This window comes from Molossus molossus, unplaced genomic scaffold, assembly GCF_014108415.1.
Source record: "Molossus molossus isolate mMolMol1 unplaced genomic scaffold, mMolMol1.p scaffold_m16_p_21, whole genome shotgun sequence".
Taxonomy (NCBI): Eukaryota; Metazoa; Chordata; class Mammalia; order Chiroptera; family Molossidae; genus Molossus; species Molossus molossus.
The window spans coordinates 47671099-47689105 of NW_023425357.1; the positions used below are offsets into that span (position 1 = coordinate 47671099).

The 18007-nt window shown below is 41.2% G+C and overlaps 1 protein-coding gene across 1 annotated transcript; it reads right to left on the reverse strand.

Annotated features, from left to right (window-relative positions):
- Positions 1-277: 277 nt before the first annotated feature.
- CNEP1R1 (CTD nuclear envelope phosphatase 1 regulatory subunit 1) lies at positions 278-15343 on the reverse strand. The gene is made up of 6 exons (XM_036275720.1): positions 15239-15343; positions 14094-14165; positions 11358-11431; positions 7093-7202; positions 6915-6969; positions 278-1616 (listed from the first exon to the last, which is right to left on the reverse strand). The coding sequence occupies exons 1-6, from the start codon at positions 15261-15263 to the stop codon at positions 1575-1577; spliced, it is 378 nt and encodes a 125-aa protein (XP_036131613.1). The 5' UTR covers positions 15264-15343; the 3' UTR covers positions 278-1574.
- Between the last annotated feature and the right edge of the window lie 2664 nt (positions 15344-18007).

Here is an 18007-nt window from a genome sequence, read left to right on the forward strand (position 1 = left end):
GAAGCTGGCAATGCAAGTCTGTAAAGCACTACGAGAAAACCTGCATTTCCTGATTAGGAGCCAAATGTTATCAGCTACGAGGCATAAGACATGATAACATTTACCACAGCCTAATAAACTGGGCACATACAAGTGCTACTTGAAATTTGCTCTACTGGACAAAGTAAAATAACTCATTCGGAACTAGCCTGTATTGGAGACACACACTGTTTATAAAATCTTTCAGAGTTACCGACTTAACAATAAACCAAGGAAAAAGCCCAAACACTAATTATATATAAAGTATTTATTTTTATGCACATATTTACCTACAAAATTTACAGAAAATAAAACAATGCAGAATATATAGAATACCCTCTTAAGACTTCTTAGGAGCAGAGGGTTTTATTGCTACAGTTCAAAGAATAAAATCTTATACACATAAACGCCAGGATGAACACGTTTACATTAAATGGTAGCCGACTTAAAAGTTTTTGTCCTGTTATTGAATTTTCAGCTTTATGTCAAATAAAATTTCAAAGATTGCTCTGGAAATAATTTACATCTTCTCAAAATCTTCTAATAAACAGGTAAAAGGCACCTCCAGTTCTTTAAAATATTTACAGCAATCCCAATAGTTTAATTTTAAGAGTTATTATAGTACATGTGGTTAATATGCATACACAGTATGTCAATAACACTCTCTAAACAGTGAGAATTGTAGACTCTAGTTTGTGGCACCGCCCCCAGTTCTCCTCGTGACGGAGTGAATGATCAAGAACACTTTGCAATACTAGTGTAACAGCACATCGACCACAGCATAAAACCCAATTATCTAAAACAATAACCATCAAATCCCAGACAATACATAATTTAAAACTAAACTGGTATTTTCAGAAGCCTCTGGAGTGTTCTTAAAATTATTTTAAAAATACAAAGTAAATTTAGCATTAAATGAAAACAACGAACAGGAAAATATCACCACAGTAGTGGCTGCAGTTCACTATCTGGTTTAACAAAAATTGTGTCTCAAAACATCCATAATTTCTTGTAACATAATGCAGATGCGTTTTCCTAGTCCCAGCCCGATCCGACGGTTTTCCTGTTACGATTAGAGCGAGGAGGGTCAGGACGAAAGGCACAGCCACACACACGGCTGGTTCAGAGCCGCGGACACGGCAAGCTGATGCTCCTGAAATACTGCTGCAGGAGAACCAAGTCCACTAACGCTTTCCTCTTTGACATCGACACCGATTTGCTATTTACAGTAGTTTGCAAAAATACATTATAAAAACTGGATGAAGTTCTGTTTCTAAGTTTAACTTAGTAACATACACACATACTTCATCTGCAACTATCTCTGCAGGACCTGAAGTACTAAAGTGACACTAATACTGATACACAGACAATCCAAGGGACCAAAGCACTGACAATGCGAGTCATCATCATCAAGCTATCTGGGTAAATATTGCACACTTCTGTCAGCTGTTGCTGTGACGGTCACACGTCCGACTGTGGAAGGAACCCTATGGGTCCTGCTGTACGCGTCTCTGGAGAAAGGCTGCTTTAAGTCCCATAACAGTGACTGCAGACTGTCACTGAACGTGAGGCCTGGGTTTCAAAATCAATTTTCCTGTCTGTAAAAATAAAAAACTTTTTTAATGCACAGTTCTATTAAAAATACCACCATTTATTGATACACCTCAAAGGGTACTTGAAGGATATCAGAACACCTCTGTATTTTGTCAAGATTAAGCAATGAACATTTATCTTTTCAAAGTTTTCTTTGTGTGGAGTTTTCTTCCAGTCTTCACTACTTCAAAACACACACAAACATCTTTACGTGATGAACCCCGCCCCCTGGCTACCACAAACCAGCCATCAATCCACTGACAAATGAAATCCCAGCCTGCACAGACTGATCTGTGCGCCTTATCAAACGAAGTGCATAGAGCACAGATAGAACTGCGTTATCTGGCAAAAGCATTTCTCCTTTTCCAACAGTGATTTTAATTTCAAGTTAAATGTAGACCAATAGCCGGAACAACAGGTGCTTGTACACTGCTGGTGCTCAGAGTAACTGAACACAACTCCTCTGTAGGGCTAACGACCATATTCATTAAAAAGAAAGAAAGAAAGAAATACAGTCTGGCCAGTGTGGCTCAGTGGATTGACCAAAGTCTCATTCCCAAGAACTGGGAGGTCCTGGTTCGATTCCCGGTCAGGACACATGCCTGGACTGCAAGCTTGATCCCCAATAGGGGGCGTGCAGGAGGCAGCTGATCAATGTTTTCTCTCACATTGATGTTTCTCTCTAAAAATATCAATAAAAATACATATTAAAAAAAATACCACAGAATCCAAACAATTCCATTTTCAGAAATTTATCTGAAGAAAACTAAATGCAAGTGTAAACATGTATATATAAATATTATTAAAACTTTCATTCGTCCTGGCCGGTTTGGCTCAACGGTTAGAGCGTCAGCCCACAGACCAGAGAATCCTGGGTTCGGTTCCTGCTAAGGGCACATACCTCAGTTGCAGTTTGTCCCTGGCCCTGGTTGGGGTTGTGTGGGTGGCAGCCAGTTGATGTCTCTCTCTCACATCTATGTTTCTCTCTCTCTCTCTCTCTCCCTCCCTCCTGCTCTATCTGAAGATGAATGCAAAAAAATGTCCTCGGTTGAGGATTAAAAAAGAAAGCTTTCATTCAGCACTTATTGGATGCCTACTGTGTGCCAGGCAGGCCTTGTATGAAACGCTAGAGATCCAGCCATGAACTGACAAAGTCCCTTGTTTTCATGGAGTTAAGTGCTAGTGGAGAACATACAATGTATATAACATGGATTAAATTATGATGCTGCCATGAAATGGGACAATATGTAATTAAACAAATGGAAGACTTTGAGATAATGCAGGTACGAAGTCCAAGACCTCGCACATGACTAATGTCCAATAAATGGTGGCTCTTAAATCTCAATGTTGCGTTAACACATTGTGTACCGCATAGAAATCTCTAAGACATACTGCAGGGACCGCAGTTTTTGGGCAAACTGCATGTTAGGTTCTGAGCTGCACACATTTGAACCAGCAGATATCCATTCCCCAGCTACTTCAAGAATATGGAATGGGCCCTGGTGGACAGAGCGTCGGCCTGCGGTCCAGAGAGACCCGGGTTCAGTTCCCGCTAAGGGCATGTACCTCGGTTGCAGTTTGTCCCTGGCCCTAGATGGGTCGTGTGGGTGGCAACCACTTGATGTGTCCCTTTCACATTGATGTTTCTCTCTCTCCCCCTCCCACTCTATTTGAACAAAAAAATGGAAAAATGTCCTCGAATGAAGATAAAGAAAAAACGTAGATGAGGCCCAACCAGCCAGTGTGGCTCAGTGGTTGAGCATCAATCCATGCACCACAAAGTCACAGGATCGATTCCAGGTCAGGGCACATTCCCAGGTTGTAGGTCAAATCCCCAGTGGGGGGCACGTAGGAGGTGGCCAATTGACGTTCTCTCTTATTGATGTTTCTATCTCTCTCTTCCCCCTCTTAAAAAAAAAAAAAGTAGCCCTGGCCAGTTCGGCTCAGCGGTTAGAGCGTCGGCCTGCGGTCCAGCGAGACCCGGGTTCGCTTCCCACTAAGGGCACGTACCTTAGGTGCAGTTTGTCCCCGGCCCTGGTTGGGTCGTGTGGGTGGCAACCACTCAATGTGTCCCTTTCATGTCGATGTTTTTCTCTCTCTCCCCCCTCCCTCCCTCCTACTCTATCTGAACAAAATACCGAAAAATGTCCTCAGTTGAGGATAAAAAAAAAAAAAAGTACATGAGGCCCCAACTGGTTTGGCTTAGCGATTAGAGCATCGGTTCATAGACCAATTCTGGTCAAGGGCACATACCTCTGTTGCAATTTGATCCCTGGCCCTGGTCTGGGTTGTGCGGGAAGCAACCAATCAACGTTTCTCTCCCTCCCTCCTACTCTATCTGAAAATTAATGGAAAAATATTGAGTGAAGATTAAAAAATAATAGATGAGGACTGCCCTGGCTGGTTTGGCTCAGCAGTGTCGGCCCATGAACCAAAGAGTCGTGGATTCGATTCTGGCTAAGGGCACATACCTTGGTTGTGTTTTGGTCCCTGGCCCTGGTCAGGGTCATGCAGGAGGCAACTAATCGATGTATCTCTCTCACATTGATATTTGTCTCCCCCCCCTCCATCTGAACAAAAAAAATGGAAAAATGTCCTCGGTGAGGATAAAAAAAAAAAAAAAAAGACAATATATAACAAAATATAATATAAAACTTGGTGATTATCTTTGGTTAGTAAGATTCTAAGTGGTTTTAATGCACAGATTTTATTATTATCCTCAGGTCAAAAGTATTGTCAGAGTTTTAATAATTTCTCGATTTTCACTTTCACTTAATTTTTAGTAATTCCTTAGTATCTTGATAAAACTTCGATACTAATTTTCCCCATTTTACTGCAGTATAATTTATATACAATAAAACGCTCGAATCTTGTGTGCAGTTTTATGAGTTTTGACAAATATATTCACCATGTAGCCACTAGCAGATCAAACTACAGAACATCACCATCACCTTCCATCGCCCCAACCCCTACTCAGGTGAAACTGCTTCCCATAACACATGACTTCTGCCTGTCTGTGATCTGTGCACAAATAATTTGGCATCAGACTGTGTGCTCTCTTTGCATGTGCTGCTTTCACTCAATGTTTCAAGCTACTACATTTCAGTAGTTTTAACCTTTTATATAACATACACAGTATTCCACGGTATGAATACACCATTATTTGTTTAAGTCTATTTTAGATTACAAGAGTCAGACATTAATATAATCTCGCTCAAGTTATCTTTTCCATCTACCTCAAATTCTAGCTTTCTTAAAGAAGAAAGTTTCAGCATGAATTTTTCCAGATTTTCTATGGATTACAATCACATATATAAATTATAAAAATCTGGTGTTTCTAATTAGCTGAAATACGTGAGGGTAAAATATATCACTTGGGATTTGTTTAAAAACAATTCAATGAGGAGAAGCTGTGCAGGGGTACACATGAAATAAACTAGCCATGAGCTGATTATTGTTGACATTGGCAAATGGGTACGCGGGAGTTCATTATATTCTTCTCTTTACTATTTTATGTTTGGAAATTTTTATAATTGAGACTTTTTTTTAATGGTACCACCGTGGGCATACTGTTTGGTAATTTACTTATGGCACCTAACATCATGTCTGGGAAACCCTCCAAGTCCATATTTATAGATGCACTTTCGGTTTCCTATGATGGGGCAAGAGCACAGCCTACTTTACCACGCCTGTGCCAAAACAAAAAGACTGTTTCCGGTTGTCACTACTACAAAGGACAGTGCACTAACAACTCTGATCTTGCCTCCAGGGTGCATGTGCAACAGTACTCCCCAGGGCAGGTGGGGAAAACAGTCAGGTCGTGGGTCATGCACATTTTGTATTTTGTTAGCATGATAAAAACTGCTCTTCAAATGGCTGTACCAATGTATATGCTTAACAAGCAGTGAGTGGGAGAATCCATTTTACCACAGAACTGGAATTATCATTTTTTAAAAATACGTTTTTTTATTGACTTTTTTTAGAGAGAGGGATAGAAACATCAATTGGCTGCCTCCTGCATGCCCCCTACTGGGGACTGAGCCCACAATGCTGGCATGTGCCCTGACCGGGAATCGAACCAGGAACTCTCAGTCCATGGGACAACTCTCAATCCACTGAGCCACACTGGCCGGTCCAAAACTGGAATTAAAGTGTTGCCTTTTTGCCAATCTGGCAGGTAACACCAATAGAAACTCATTGTTTCCTGATTATAAATAAAGCTGTCTCGTCTCTATGTTTATTAGCCATTTCTATTTCTCTGTGATATGACTTTTCCCATTTTTAAAATATACTATTTTCCTTTTTCTTATCAATTTTTATAGGTCTTTAAATATTCTGGATACTATCCTCTGTTGGATACTTTACAAACAGTTTTTTTCTAATCACTGCTTCAAATGTTATGCAATTAAATGTATCCAACTTCTTCCATTATGGCATGTCTGTTTTGTCTTAAAAAGCATTTTTATATCCCAAACTTATAAATATATTCTTCTATATTTTCCCCTAATGCTTTTATAATAGGCTATATATGTCCTTTTAAGCATAGTTAAGACTCTATTTGGAATTTTAACTGATGTGAAATCAAAATTCATCTTTTCCAAACGAAGAGCCAATTGTCTCAACACTAATAGCCCATTTCTTCCCTTTGAACTTGAAATACCATCCTTATCCTTGAATTAAAAAAAACAGAATAGTCTTTATGTTCTTCCACTGATTCAGTTGTCTTCCTGCCTTAATGCTTTTTTTGCTCTTTATTCTAATTTTCTAGGTATTACTTGTTTCATAGTTTCTTAAATTGAAGGTAAAAATGCTTTTATAAATAAAGCAGGCAAATCAAAACTGGGAGACATTCTTATCATAATACATGGATACAGTAGGTTTGCATGTCCACAGTCCACCAGTTAATCTAGGACTCTATTTAAGATCCTACATGCAAAATACCATTAGAAAAATCATAGTAATTTACAAAACCAACACCCACTAAGCCATTTTGGCCAATAATGACCACAGTTTTTCATTAAATCTAAGATGGTCTCAATTATGAGACCTGCATCATGATTCTGCATCATTAAGAAAAATTAAACTGTCATCTCTACGAATTGTAAGATACCATTAACTTATTAGATGCATCTCAATTTCAGAGATGTTAAAATTAAAAAAAAAATCTTACAATTAATACGATAGGAATATTTCCACTATTAATTCCATGGAGACAATTATTGTTAATAATATGCCTATTTTACTTAAGCCAAAACATCTCATTCCTTTCACACACATCTGTAATTTTCAAATAAAATACTTACATCATCACAAGACATATTGTACTCTGCTAATACAGTTCGACACCGAGCAGCTATACTGAATAAATGTGGTCAAAGGAAAATTTATTATCTCAAGTGTAAGCTTGTAACACCACCTAGCTCACCGAGAAAAGTGCTTTAACTTCGTTCAGAGGGTAAAGCACAATTGTGTAAAGGATACATTGATGGAGCAACTACTCTCTTGTGTATTCCAGCAAAGAACAAGCCTATTAGAGTGATACAACTAATGGTGAAAAACGGATGATTCCACAATGACGTGAAGAAGGACACCTGGAAAAAAGTTTGAAATACAAAAATGTTAAAAATCTTAGAACAATACAGATTCCCACCTCTCCACTCATGCATACATATATGTAACATTTTATTCAACTAAAATATGAGGATTTAAAGACTTCCAATACTGCCCTGGCCCGTTCGGCTCAGTGGTTGAGCATCGGCGTACAGACCAGAAAGTCCTGGGTTCGGTTCCCACTAGGGGCACGTACCACACACACACACAAAAATAAAGATTTACCATTAAAAAAAAAGACTTCCAATACTTCTACTTCTCTGTATTGCTATACTATAACAATAAAAACACGTAATTTTCTGTCTTTAATGTAGCAAGGCAATAGAGCAATATTCACTCCATTCTTTCCAAATACCCAAATTACTACAAATTCATTCCTGTAATCAAAAACCATGCTACCAAAAATATTTACTGAACTCCTCCTAGTGAGCAGCAATTTAAAAAGCACAGACTCTAAGTTCCAGGAGGGCAGGGATACTGTCCTGTATCCCTGGATGGCTTTCCCCAACATCTGAAATAGCACGTGGCAAACACGGGTGCTCAACGAGTATTGTTGAATGAATGAAGATGATATGATCTCAAAAAATCACAAGTCAAATGTGATCTAGTTACCTTCCTTGTTAAAAAGCTTCCTTAAGAGTTGGGCAAACTCTACCATGCATAACCGAGTCCCAGTCGAATCATTTCCTGCCACACTGGCACGCTTGCTACCACATTCCTCCTCCCCTCTCCATCTGGCTAACTCCTACACATCCTTATAGGACTCAACTCCAGTATCACCCTTCCTCTGCAGAAGCAATGATGAGGTTGGGTTTAAAGCTACTGAGATTCAGATGGCCACAGGACACTCACGCAGGGAAAAACAATTAGCAGCTCTCCATAAAGAACTAGAGTTCAGAAGAAAAGGGTGAATCAGATCTGGGATACTCAGCTGGTAACAGGAACAGGACAATACACAACAGGATTCAGGTTCGGAACAAGAGCAGGCACTGAAACCAGACTACTAGGGGACAGGAAAGTAGATGGAAAGAGAGAAGACAAGAATTTAGAGTCTGAAAAAGAAATCACGTGGACCAGTAAGTGGGAGCGACAGAATCAAGCTAAGGACCTCGGCATTCCCATCACATCACGAGGTGCAAACATGTTTCATGACAGAGGCTGAACTGATGAGAAGCACCTGGTAGATGGCCTAGCATGGTTCTGGTTAAATAAATCTGTCAAATGAAGAAATGAGAGGCTGGAAATATCAGGAGGAAGAAGCTCCCAGAAGGATGAGCTCCTGAAGAAAGATTAATATTCCAGAGGCATGCTTCTTAAAACCTGAGGACAGTTTAATCCCCACAGGCCAGCTGTGTTTTATGTGGCCTGCAAAATGTTAGTACAGATAGTTTTATGTTTTAATTTTAATTAGATCAGCCAGGACCACCAGCCTTCTTTCCCCTATGGTAACAAACAGCAGTTTCCCCTTAGATCAGGCATTCCTGTACTTCCAATTTGCCATACAGTTGGCCCTCATTTATCACGGTTAATCAGTTCCAGACTCTACTGCGATAAATGAATTTCTGCAAAGTAGGATTCTTTATTTATAAATCAAAATATTTTCGCAATTTAGAGCATAGAAAACCTGTTCACAACCTTCTAAATACGTTTTTTAAATGAACTTGCATGAGGCTGAGCCAATCAGTGGCCAGGATAGGGTAGCCAATCAGTGAACAGCACGCTCTGATTTAGCTTGGTTTCACCATACCCAATTTTTTGGAAAAAAGTTATTGCCCACACACAAGGAGTGGTTGAGTGGTTGGTTGCACCTGGCGTTGAAGGATTCCCGGGGTGCTCGAATACATAGGCCTGCAGTCCGTACGTACAGTAATTTTTATTTTAATTGTAATACAGAGTGTGTAATTAACTCAGACAACCGAGTGCACACTGTATCATTTTCACCGTCTCGATCAACTTTCTAATAAACATATCTGAAAGCACCGCAATAGAGGGGAGCCACGAAAGTGGCAGCATGAAGTGGCGAGGGACAACTGTACTCCCTCTCCTTCGGTCTCTCCAGCTAACCAATGGCTCGAGTTTGCATCTCCAGCTACAGACACAATTGCTATTGAAAACTTGTGTCAGGTTGGAGCTTATTAAATACTAAAATATACAGAGCCAACCCTTAGGCTAATCCTTATATTCTCTCCTAATTTAGAAAATCATATTAACTACAGAGTTTTGGGCCTATTTCAAATTACATTTAATTCAGTGTTTTATTAAGATCTCAACTAGCTGAAAATCAGCTTATATTTTTTTCCCAATTAGAAGTCTGATTCATTTCCCAAGACAGACCTTTTTCAATCTTCTTGCCAGCCTGCTCCACTCTTCCCCTAAAGATGAGTACCAAGCGCAGCCGTCAGATCAGACTTTTATAAATGAACACACAGGAGAGTTTCCTATCTGCCACAGAACCCCTCTATTAACATAAAACTCCATCACCAGCCTCCCCTGCTTCTTATATCTCCACCCCAGCGGACCAAGTCAGAGAGCTACACGCCTCTGGCCACCTGAACTGCCAGGCAGACTGCCTGCAAAAGTCTTACTACCGGGGCCCTGGCCAGAGCCGCTCAGTTGGCTGGAGCGTCGTCCTGCACATTGAAAGGTCGCCGATTCAATTTCCAGTCAGGGCACATGCCCAGGCTGCAGGTTCCCTTCCGGTCAGGGTGTGCGTGGGAGGCAACAGAGCAATGTTTCTCTCCCTATCCCTCCTTCTCTCTCTAAAATCAACAAAAACGTGTTTTTAAAAAAGTCTTACTACCAGGGTTTTCTCCTATATAACCTAAAAGGTCATAAAGCTACTGAATGTAGGCTACCTAATTACAGTTTAAAAGGGCGAAGTGGGATTAAGATTTGTGAAAATTAATACATCATCATTATCTCAATAAAGCAGCACTGGGGGAAAACTTCACTGATAAACTGGAGACCACTGTTTCTCTAGTGAAAGAGCCCAAGTTAGAAATTAAGACCCAAGTTAGTAGAAAGAGGTAGAATTTGAGAAACAAGCTATCGGCTTTCATCAAAGGATGCTTCAAGGAGTAACATGATGAACTGTGTTACTGCATGTGGAATAGGGATATTCCCGGGCAGTGCCCAATGGGAGATCGCTCAGTGTTTCCTATATTAAACTTCAGGCAGGAAAATTTTTTTAGAGATAAACACTGAGGAAATAAAAGCTTTGCTAGCTTAAGAAACTTACACATATGCTCTCTTCACAGACAATGAAAACCATGCAACTGGCTGTGACTTTACTGATTAGGTGACTCAGAGACTAATCTATATGTAACTCAATTCTGAAAACTGTGCTGGCCCATATGGCCTCTATTGCCAGTGACCTGGTTCCTTCCTGGTTTTGTCCTTCAAGTCTAATTTGTTGTTTCTAGCTTTAACTTTTATTATTTTTTTAAAAGAATGGTTTACTGATGTCTAGAGAGAGAGGAAGGCAGAGGGAGAGAGAGAGAAACATCAATATGAGAGCATAACATAGATCAGCTGCCTCCTACAACCCGCCTACTGGGGATCGAGCTCACAACCCGGGCATGTGCCCTGACAGGGAATCTAACCAGCAACCTTTCGGTGCACCAGACAATGCCCAACCAGTTGAGACATACCAGTCAGGGCTTTATTACATTTATATTTTGCTATTTTATCATATCTGTTTCCTGCAAAGCATAATGGGATGAGGAAAGGTATTAACAAAGATAGCTCATAGAGGAAAATGTTTTATAATTTTTAAAAGCTGGTACTGAGGACACTAACTGAACAAACCAGAACAAAGACAGTGTTTACTCTAAAACGTAAAAATACGGGCACACGAGACATGTAAAAGCTGCACACAAGTTCAGAAATGAGTGAGAAATTCTATAAGTGGAGTAACATTTCCTAGACCTTTCCCCCTGTAAAGATAGTTAATTCACAATGGCCAGCCAAAGTTTTTCTAAAGCAAATTAACGTAAGGCATGTTTTTAATATGATGATTAATATCACTATTCACAGTAACAAGCTGCAGCATCTGAGTAATACTTTACAATGAGCAAAGCACAGCCATATCCAGTCTCTCATTTAATCTATTAAAGGTTTTAAATAAAAACTTCTACCTTTTGTGTCTCAGGATCTATTAACCAGTTCCAGGCACCAGTAGCTGTACAGACAGATACCACTATAAGAAGCACTGATGAAAGATAAACAAAAATTAGTAAGGAATAAGCTCTTAATATTTGGTATTGCTACCATCAGTTACTAATAAATGACAGCCAAAGGAAGCAGCACTTTAGTAAATGGAAAATGCACTTGACTCAGGAATTAGGAGACTTGCCATAAACCTTGAGGAATTCTCCTAAACCTGTGAACCTTAGTAACTGAGAATACTGTTCCCCTTATTATTTGTCAGCACTTAAGAAAGTTAATGAAATTAAAGCAATAAAAACAAGATGGTAAAACTTTAAGACTCTATGTTATGTAACTTTCAGTGTGCTTTGTGCTGATTTTGTAAATTCAAATTAAAACACACACACACACACACACCCTCATTTTCCAACGTAAACCAGCCAAACAAAGGCCCCTTTATGAAAGCACTGAGAATTCTGACCGAAGGGTCTGTCTTGCAGACAACAGCCCGCTGCTCAATTAAACAAAGGTCAGTGTTAGACAGTGTGGATGGAGCACACTAATCAGTACGGGATTTTAATTAAGGGACTTAAAGAAAGGTCGGGGTAGAAATTACTGATAGTAAACATTAGATAAAGGTTCTCTCTCCTTACTTAGGTAGAATTATTTTTAAAAGTACCAAATGAATCATAAGTAAAACCTAAGAATAAGTGGCACTACTAAAAAATAATAAAAAGGCACTAAGATCTGGTTAATATTCTCATTAAGACAGTTACTGTCTTTCAGTTGGGTTGCATACAGTTTTAAAATGTAGAGATCAAGCTTAAAAGAGCAATATAAATATAGTAAAACCTTAATTGTCTAGATTTCCTGGCAATTTATTTTTAGGAGAGACAAATCACAGAAAAACAATTTCATTTTAGGTATTTATAAAAATCAAAATGTTAAAATTACATTCTCAGCTCAGAACAGATTAAACTCAATTTTCTGTAAGTCTGTGTTTCCAATAAGAAATATACTATAGCGCAGTTCTTGTTTTAAATAAAGCAAAAGCAAACCCACTAGAGGGGACCCTCACATGCCTACTTTTATACACATACATTAACCACGCTGATGTCATTTATATGTAAGCTCTGAGGCCACAAACCAGAAAAAGTAAAGTATGTTCATTTTATAAGATAGGACAGCATCATATATATTTTAAAAGATATAAGGCTCTCAAGTAGCAATGACAAAGATTTTGGGGGTAATTCTAGGTAAACTGGAGAACCTGAGAAAATCACTACTTGGGAATTCTGACCAATCAGAATTCTCATAGCACAGGATTAAAACTTTGCAAACACATGTAAATTACAAGAGCCCTGTCCCTTCCTCTCTCTCTAAAAATCAACTGGGAAAAAAAGAAAAAAAAGGGCACGTACCCCATTTGGTCCCCGGCCTTGGTCGGGGTCTGCAGGAAGCAACCAATCGATGTGTCTATCTCACATCGATGTCTCTCTCTCTCTTCCCCTCCCTCCCACTCTGTCTGAAGATAAATGAAAAAGTATCCTTGGGTGAGGATTATATTTAAAAAAAAAATTTAGACAAGAAATTTTGACAGGAAAGACCTGTACCTTCACTAGCTCTCTTTTGGTTCCACAAACTGGGTTAGTTACACTTGAAATACACTATGTCCCTGATGTGTGCTGTTGTAGTTGCTTGGCAGAAATTAAGTTTCAACAATAAACACTCAAGAAATTCAGACTGGCCCCAAAATAAGTTAGTAGTTTTCTGTTCGCTGATGTCATCATTTGTACATATGCCTGCATTTACTTATATTTCCATTGGGCAGTAACCACAATTCTTTCTAGTCATATTTTGCAATATTTATGATATTTGTGAGTAAAGAGTAATAATGTGAATTTTTTTCTAGGAACGTTCTAAAGCAGCAGAGTTATGCTGTTAAAATCAACTAACAGTTATTTCATAACCCTGCAAGTACAGGGTGGGGCAAAAGTAGGTTTACAGTTGTGAATGTGCAGAACAGTCTATTACATTATTACTTATTAGTTATTGCATTATTGCCATGCGAACAACTGTAAACCTACTTTTGCCCCATCCTGTATATGTTAAATATAATTTTCCTTAACAAAACTTTATTTCAATCGTTTGTAGGCAAATAGTAAAAGTGCTAAACAGACTACTGAAAATTTTACCATGTGTGTTGATCAAATCTGTAGTATTTGTTTAATGCAAAATAAAAGTATGTCTTTTTAATGGAAAAATAAAAATTCTACCACAAAGATTGTTCTTTGGGGTAGCCAGTTCCCTTTCTTAGAAGTTTCTTTAGCCCAGCAGGTGTGGCTCAGTGGTTGAGCATTGACCCATGCACTAAGAGGTCGCCGGTTCAATTCCCAGTCAGGGCACATGCCCAGAAAGTGGGCCTGATCCCCAGTGGGGGGCATGCAGGAGGCGGCCTGTCAATGTTCTCTCTCATAGATGTTTCTATCTCTCTCCCCCCCCTCCCTTCCTCTCTCAAATATCAATAAAGAAAAACAAAAGTTTCTTTATAATGCATTGTTTACTATGTTAAACAAATTTAAAAACTGAAAACAAAAGGAAATCCAGGGTTTAGTAAAGCAAGTATTTGTTATTCAAGGTTTACATAAAAGTAAGTCATTGCAAGGCAGGGAGAAAAGTATCAACTGTCAGTTTATTTCCCCTTAAGAAAACATACAGGCACTTACTTCTCCAACGTCCAGTAGCAGGTTGCAAACAATGAATATATTCAGTAAGTCTCCTCTCGAAAGCCTTGAGGTCTAGGTAAAAAGATTTCAATCTTCTAATTAGCTACTCTTACTAGTTTAAGTCTGTGAAGATGAAATTTTAGATACTCTAACTGCTTCAGGTCTTACACACCAACTTACATGTATCACTGCACTGTTTACTTCTTTTACTATGACAGCTTTAAGCACTTGACAAAAACATTAGGTTTCTTTAGTTCCAATTTCACATATAAGGAAACTGGCTGGTTCACTTTTAGAAGCTTCGTAAAATGGTATGTGGAAAAGCAGCAGCAGCCTCAAGCCGGAGCCAAAAGCTAGAAATTTGGGGGTTGCAAATAAAAGGATCAACATCAGGTCGAGTTTTAATTCTGCTGGAACCAAGAACTTCCTATTAGACAGCGCAAGGTATTGCCTAACATCCAGGTCTTCGAGGCCTAGGGGAATGCAGTTACCCGCTTCCGATTTCTAGCCCGTATGTTTAATTAATGGCTACGCTTTCCGACTTCGGACCTGCTAAGGGGTCGGTGTGAAAAGACAGCCCCCTGTCCTCCCTCCGAACGGGTGGGTGGGAGGTGATCCTGGCTCCATCGACGGCCGGACGCCTTCTGAAAAGTCAGGGCGCCCAAGGTGCCCCTGCGCAAGAGCGCGGTGGGGTACCGCTTCCACGATTGCGCTTTTTAAACTTTAAAAAGGAGATCGAGAGGCAATCTCTTGCCCCGGCAGCTACCAGAAACCACGGCGGGCATTACGGACACCCCTCGCGGGGTTGTCAGAGTACAGCGAGTCAACGTGCCACAAGGCACGCAGCGCGAATGTCCGCTGATGAATTAACAGCGGCCCCGGAGAGGCGCTCCGCGGGTTTAAACTGGGGGAGGGGCTGGCGCAGCGGACGCACCGCCCCCAGCGTCCGCAAGGCCGCGCGCGCCGCCCCAGCGTCCGGCCGGTCCCGCTGCCCCTCGGCCCTGCGTCGGGTCCCCGCGACCCCCAAGCTCCGGGCCGCGTCGGTTCACCCAACGCGGCCTCCTCTCCCCGGGGAGGGGTCTCCGCCACTTCTGCCCCTCCGGCTTCCGGGACGAGCCCGGGACACGCACGGGCGGCCCACCTACCTTCTGCCTGCTCCAGCGAGTTCATGTCGGCCGGCAGCTCCGGTCACGGACTCGGTCCCGTCCGCATCGCAGCTCCGCGGCCCCCGCCCGGCCCGCAACAGCAACACCCACCTCTAACCGCTCCGCTCGGCCCCTCCTCGTCGCACCGCCCCTTGCCTAGACCCGCCGCGCTCATAGGGCACCTCTCTCCCACCTTACGACTAAGGCGGCCTCCTATTGGCTAACTCCTTCATTGGCCTCGGGGCCCAGCGTTGGACGGTCAGCCGGAGGGGCCAAGAACTGCCGGCGTCCCGGCTGTGTGCCGCCAGCGTCGCCTGCTGCCCGGGGGAGGAACTGCAGCCCGTCGAGCCGGCTTATACGTTAGGCTTCCAGTTTCCGGCTTCATTTTTTCATTCTTCAAATATGTATTGAGCGTCCACTACCTTCCGGGCAATGTTCTGGTCGCTGACAAGGGAGTCAGAAGTCAACGAGCTTGCCCTCCCTCTAGGACTCTTGGGGAAATGTGTACAGAACGAACGAGAACCCCCAATAACGGAATTCCTGCCGTATAGCACCTCTTTCCTAGATACCCGCCCCCTTAAGCAAGCACCTCTCCCTTGATGCCTCTTTTCCCACAACTTTCGTAAATCATACAAGAGGCGAACAAAGCGCCCCAACACCTAGAACTCTCAAATGGAAGTCTGGGGAGCATCAACTAGAGTTGATTCAAATGCTCCCCTGCTCATTTCCTCGTGGTCGTTCGTTCATTCTGGAACTACGGACTGCATGACGTGCTAGGCACTGAATCAGGGGTACCCTTATGAGGGGGGCCGGCAAGACTCCTGCCCTCAGCCTGGAAGGTCACAGCAGGCCACGAACATGAAGCTGAGTAATTCGTTTCAGATAAGGGCAGTAGTTCTATGAAGAGGTAACCAGGTAATAGGATACAGTGGGTAGCAGGTGCCAGTGCTCAGGCGGGTGGGGCATTTTAGTTGAAAATCCCAAGATGGGTGAGAAGAAACTTAGACCTTCGAAGATGAGGACCACGAAAGTTCCAGGCAGCACTTTGGGAAAGTTCCCATTTAGGGAGCCTTCCTCTGGACCAAACCCTTTACATACATCATCCTGTTGAGTCCTCCGAGCAGATTTTTTTTTAAACTGTGGGTCAGCACCCCTGAGAGGATCGTGGCATCCACCTAATGAACCATGACTATTACTTTGTTTTTAATGAATTAAAGTAAAATGAAAATAGCATCACCGGAAGTCAGCATAGTATTATTTCAGAATCTTTTCTGTTGGTTGTGTGTTTGACACCTGCTGCAACATGGATGAACCTTGAGGACATTGTGCTAAATGAAATTAGCCAACCATAAAAGGACAAATACTGTCTGATTACACTTCTGTGAGATAACTGGAGAAGTCGGATTCACAGAAACAGAAAGTGGAATGGTGGTTGTCAGGGCCGGGGTGGGGGCCGGGCAGTTATTGTGTAACCAGAACAGAGTTTCAGTTTTACAAGGTACAGAGTTCTGGAGGTGGATGGTGGTGGTGGTGGTTGCATATCAGTGCCCCTGACATAACTGTACACTTATAAATGGCTATGATGGTAATATTCTGTTATATGTATCTTACCAAGATGTCAAAATGTCTTAAGAATTGTATAATGACCTCTCATTACAAATATTTTTCTTGTTCTGTCACTACATTAGGTCCTTCTCAGTGTGGTGGAAATGTCCTCTTTTGCAAAAGGATTATTACTCGGTCCTGAGCCCCTCTCACTTCGCAGTTTCTGAAAAATATATCAAAAAAGTTTTATCAAGACTTATCATATGAGAACTAATTTTACCCAGTCCTCCTTCACTTAGAGATAAATTTCTTTAACCCGATATGCTCAGAAACAATTGGAGAAATTGTAATGTTAGTAATTAAATGCATCTCTCCAAATACTTTTTGAAAAATAAAAAAGCTCTTCATTTTATTATATACTTCAAATATATTTTTACCAAAAACCGGAAGGAGCTGATTTAGTTCATATGATTTGTAGACACGCTTCACCCACCTGTTCTCGTTGGCAAGCCCAGTTCTTATTGTCAAACTACAATGGGCATTTCTGTTAGAAATCTTCCTTTCTCGATGCAAATTCTCTTTGACGGTCAACTGGAGCCCAAATTGCTTGCATCCAAAGCAGTGCTCCACTCTTAACAAAAATCTGTACGAGACAAGAAAACCAAGCGTGTAGGATGGATTCAGTGTGCCTCTATGTCCCTTTTCCTCGCCTCCACCTACTCGGATTGTCAAGGTGGAGGTCTCCATCACTGCTGGTGGACATTTGAATTGTCCCCATTGTTTGACGATTGTGAATAAAGTTCTATGAACATTCATGTGCAACAAGTCTTTGTTCACACAAAGACATGCGTTTCATTTCTGTTGGGTAGATGGGTTGAATTGCAGGGTCATGTGGTAAATTTATGTTTAAGAACCTGCCAAACTGTTTTGCAAAATGGCTGCACCATTTTTACATGCTCCCAGTAATGCAGGAGAGTTCCAGTTTCCTCATGTCCCCACCAGCACTTGTCCTTTTGATTATACCCATCCTAACAGGTGTGAAGTGGTGTCTCATTGTTGGTGAAATGCATGTGACAAAAGCGACCATCTGAGACATTTAAAAATTTTCAGCTCAGTGCTGTTAAGTAAATTCACATTAGCGTGCAACCATTCTCCAGGACTTAATCATCTTGTGAAGTGAAACTCCTTACCCATTAGACAATTGCCCGTTTCCCCTCCCCCCAG

What these genes read in the sequence shown, in the direction of transcription:
- CNEP1R1 (XM_036275720.1), bottom strand. Translation starts at nt 15,263, where the DNA reads ATGAACTCGCTGGAGCAGGCAGAAG. An exon ending in TGCTACTGGACGTTGGAGAA is followed by an intron (nt 11,432 to 14,093) that starts GTAAGTGCCTGT and finishes ATCTTTCATCAG; the next exon opens with TGCTTCTTATAGTGGTATCT. An exon ending in AGAGTAGTTGCTCCATCAAT is followed by an intron (nt 6,970 to 7,092) that starts GTATCCTTTACA and finishes ACATTTATTCAG; the next exon opens with TATAGCTGCTCGGTGTCGAA.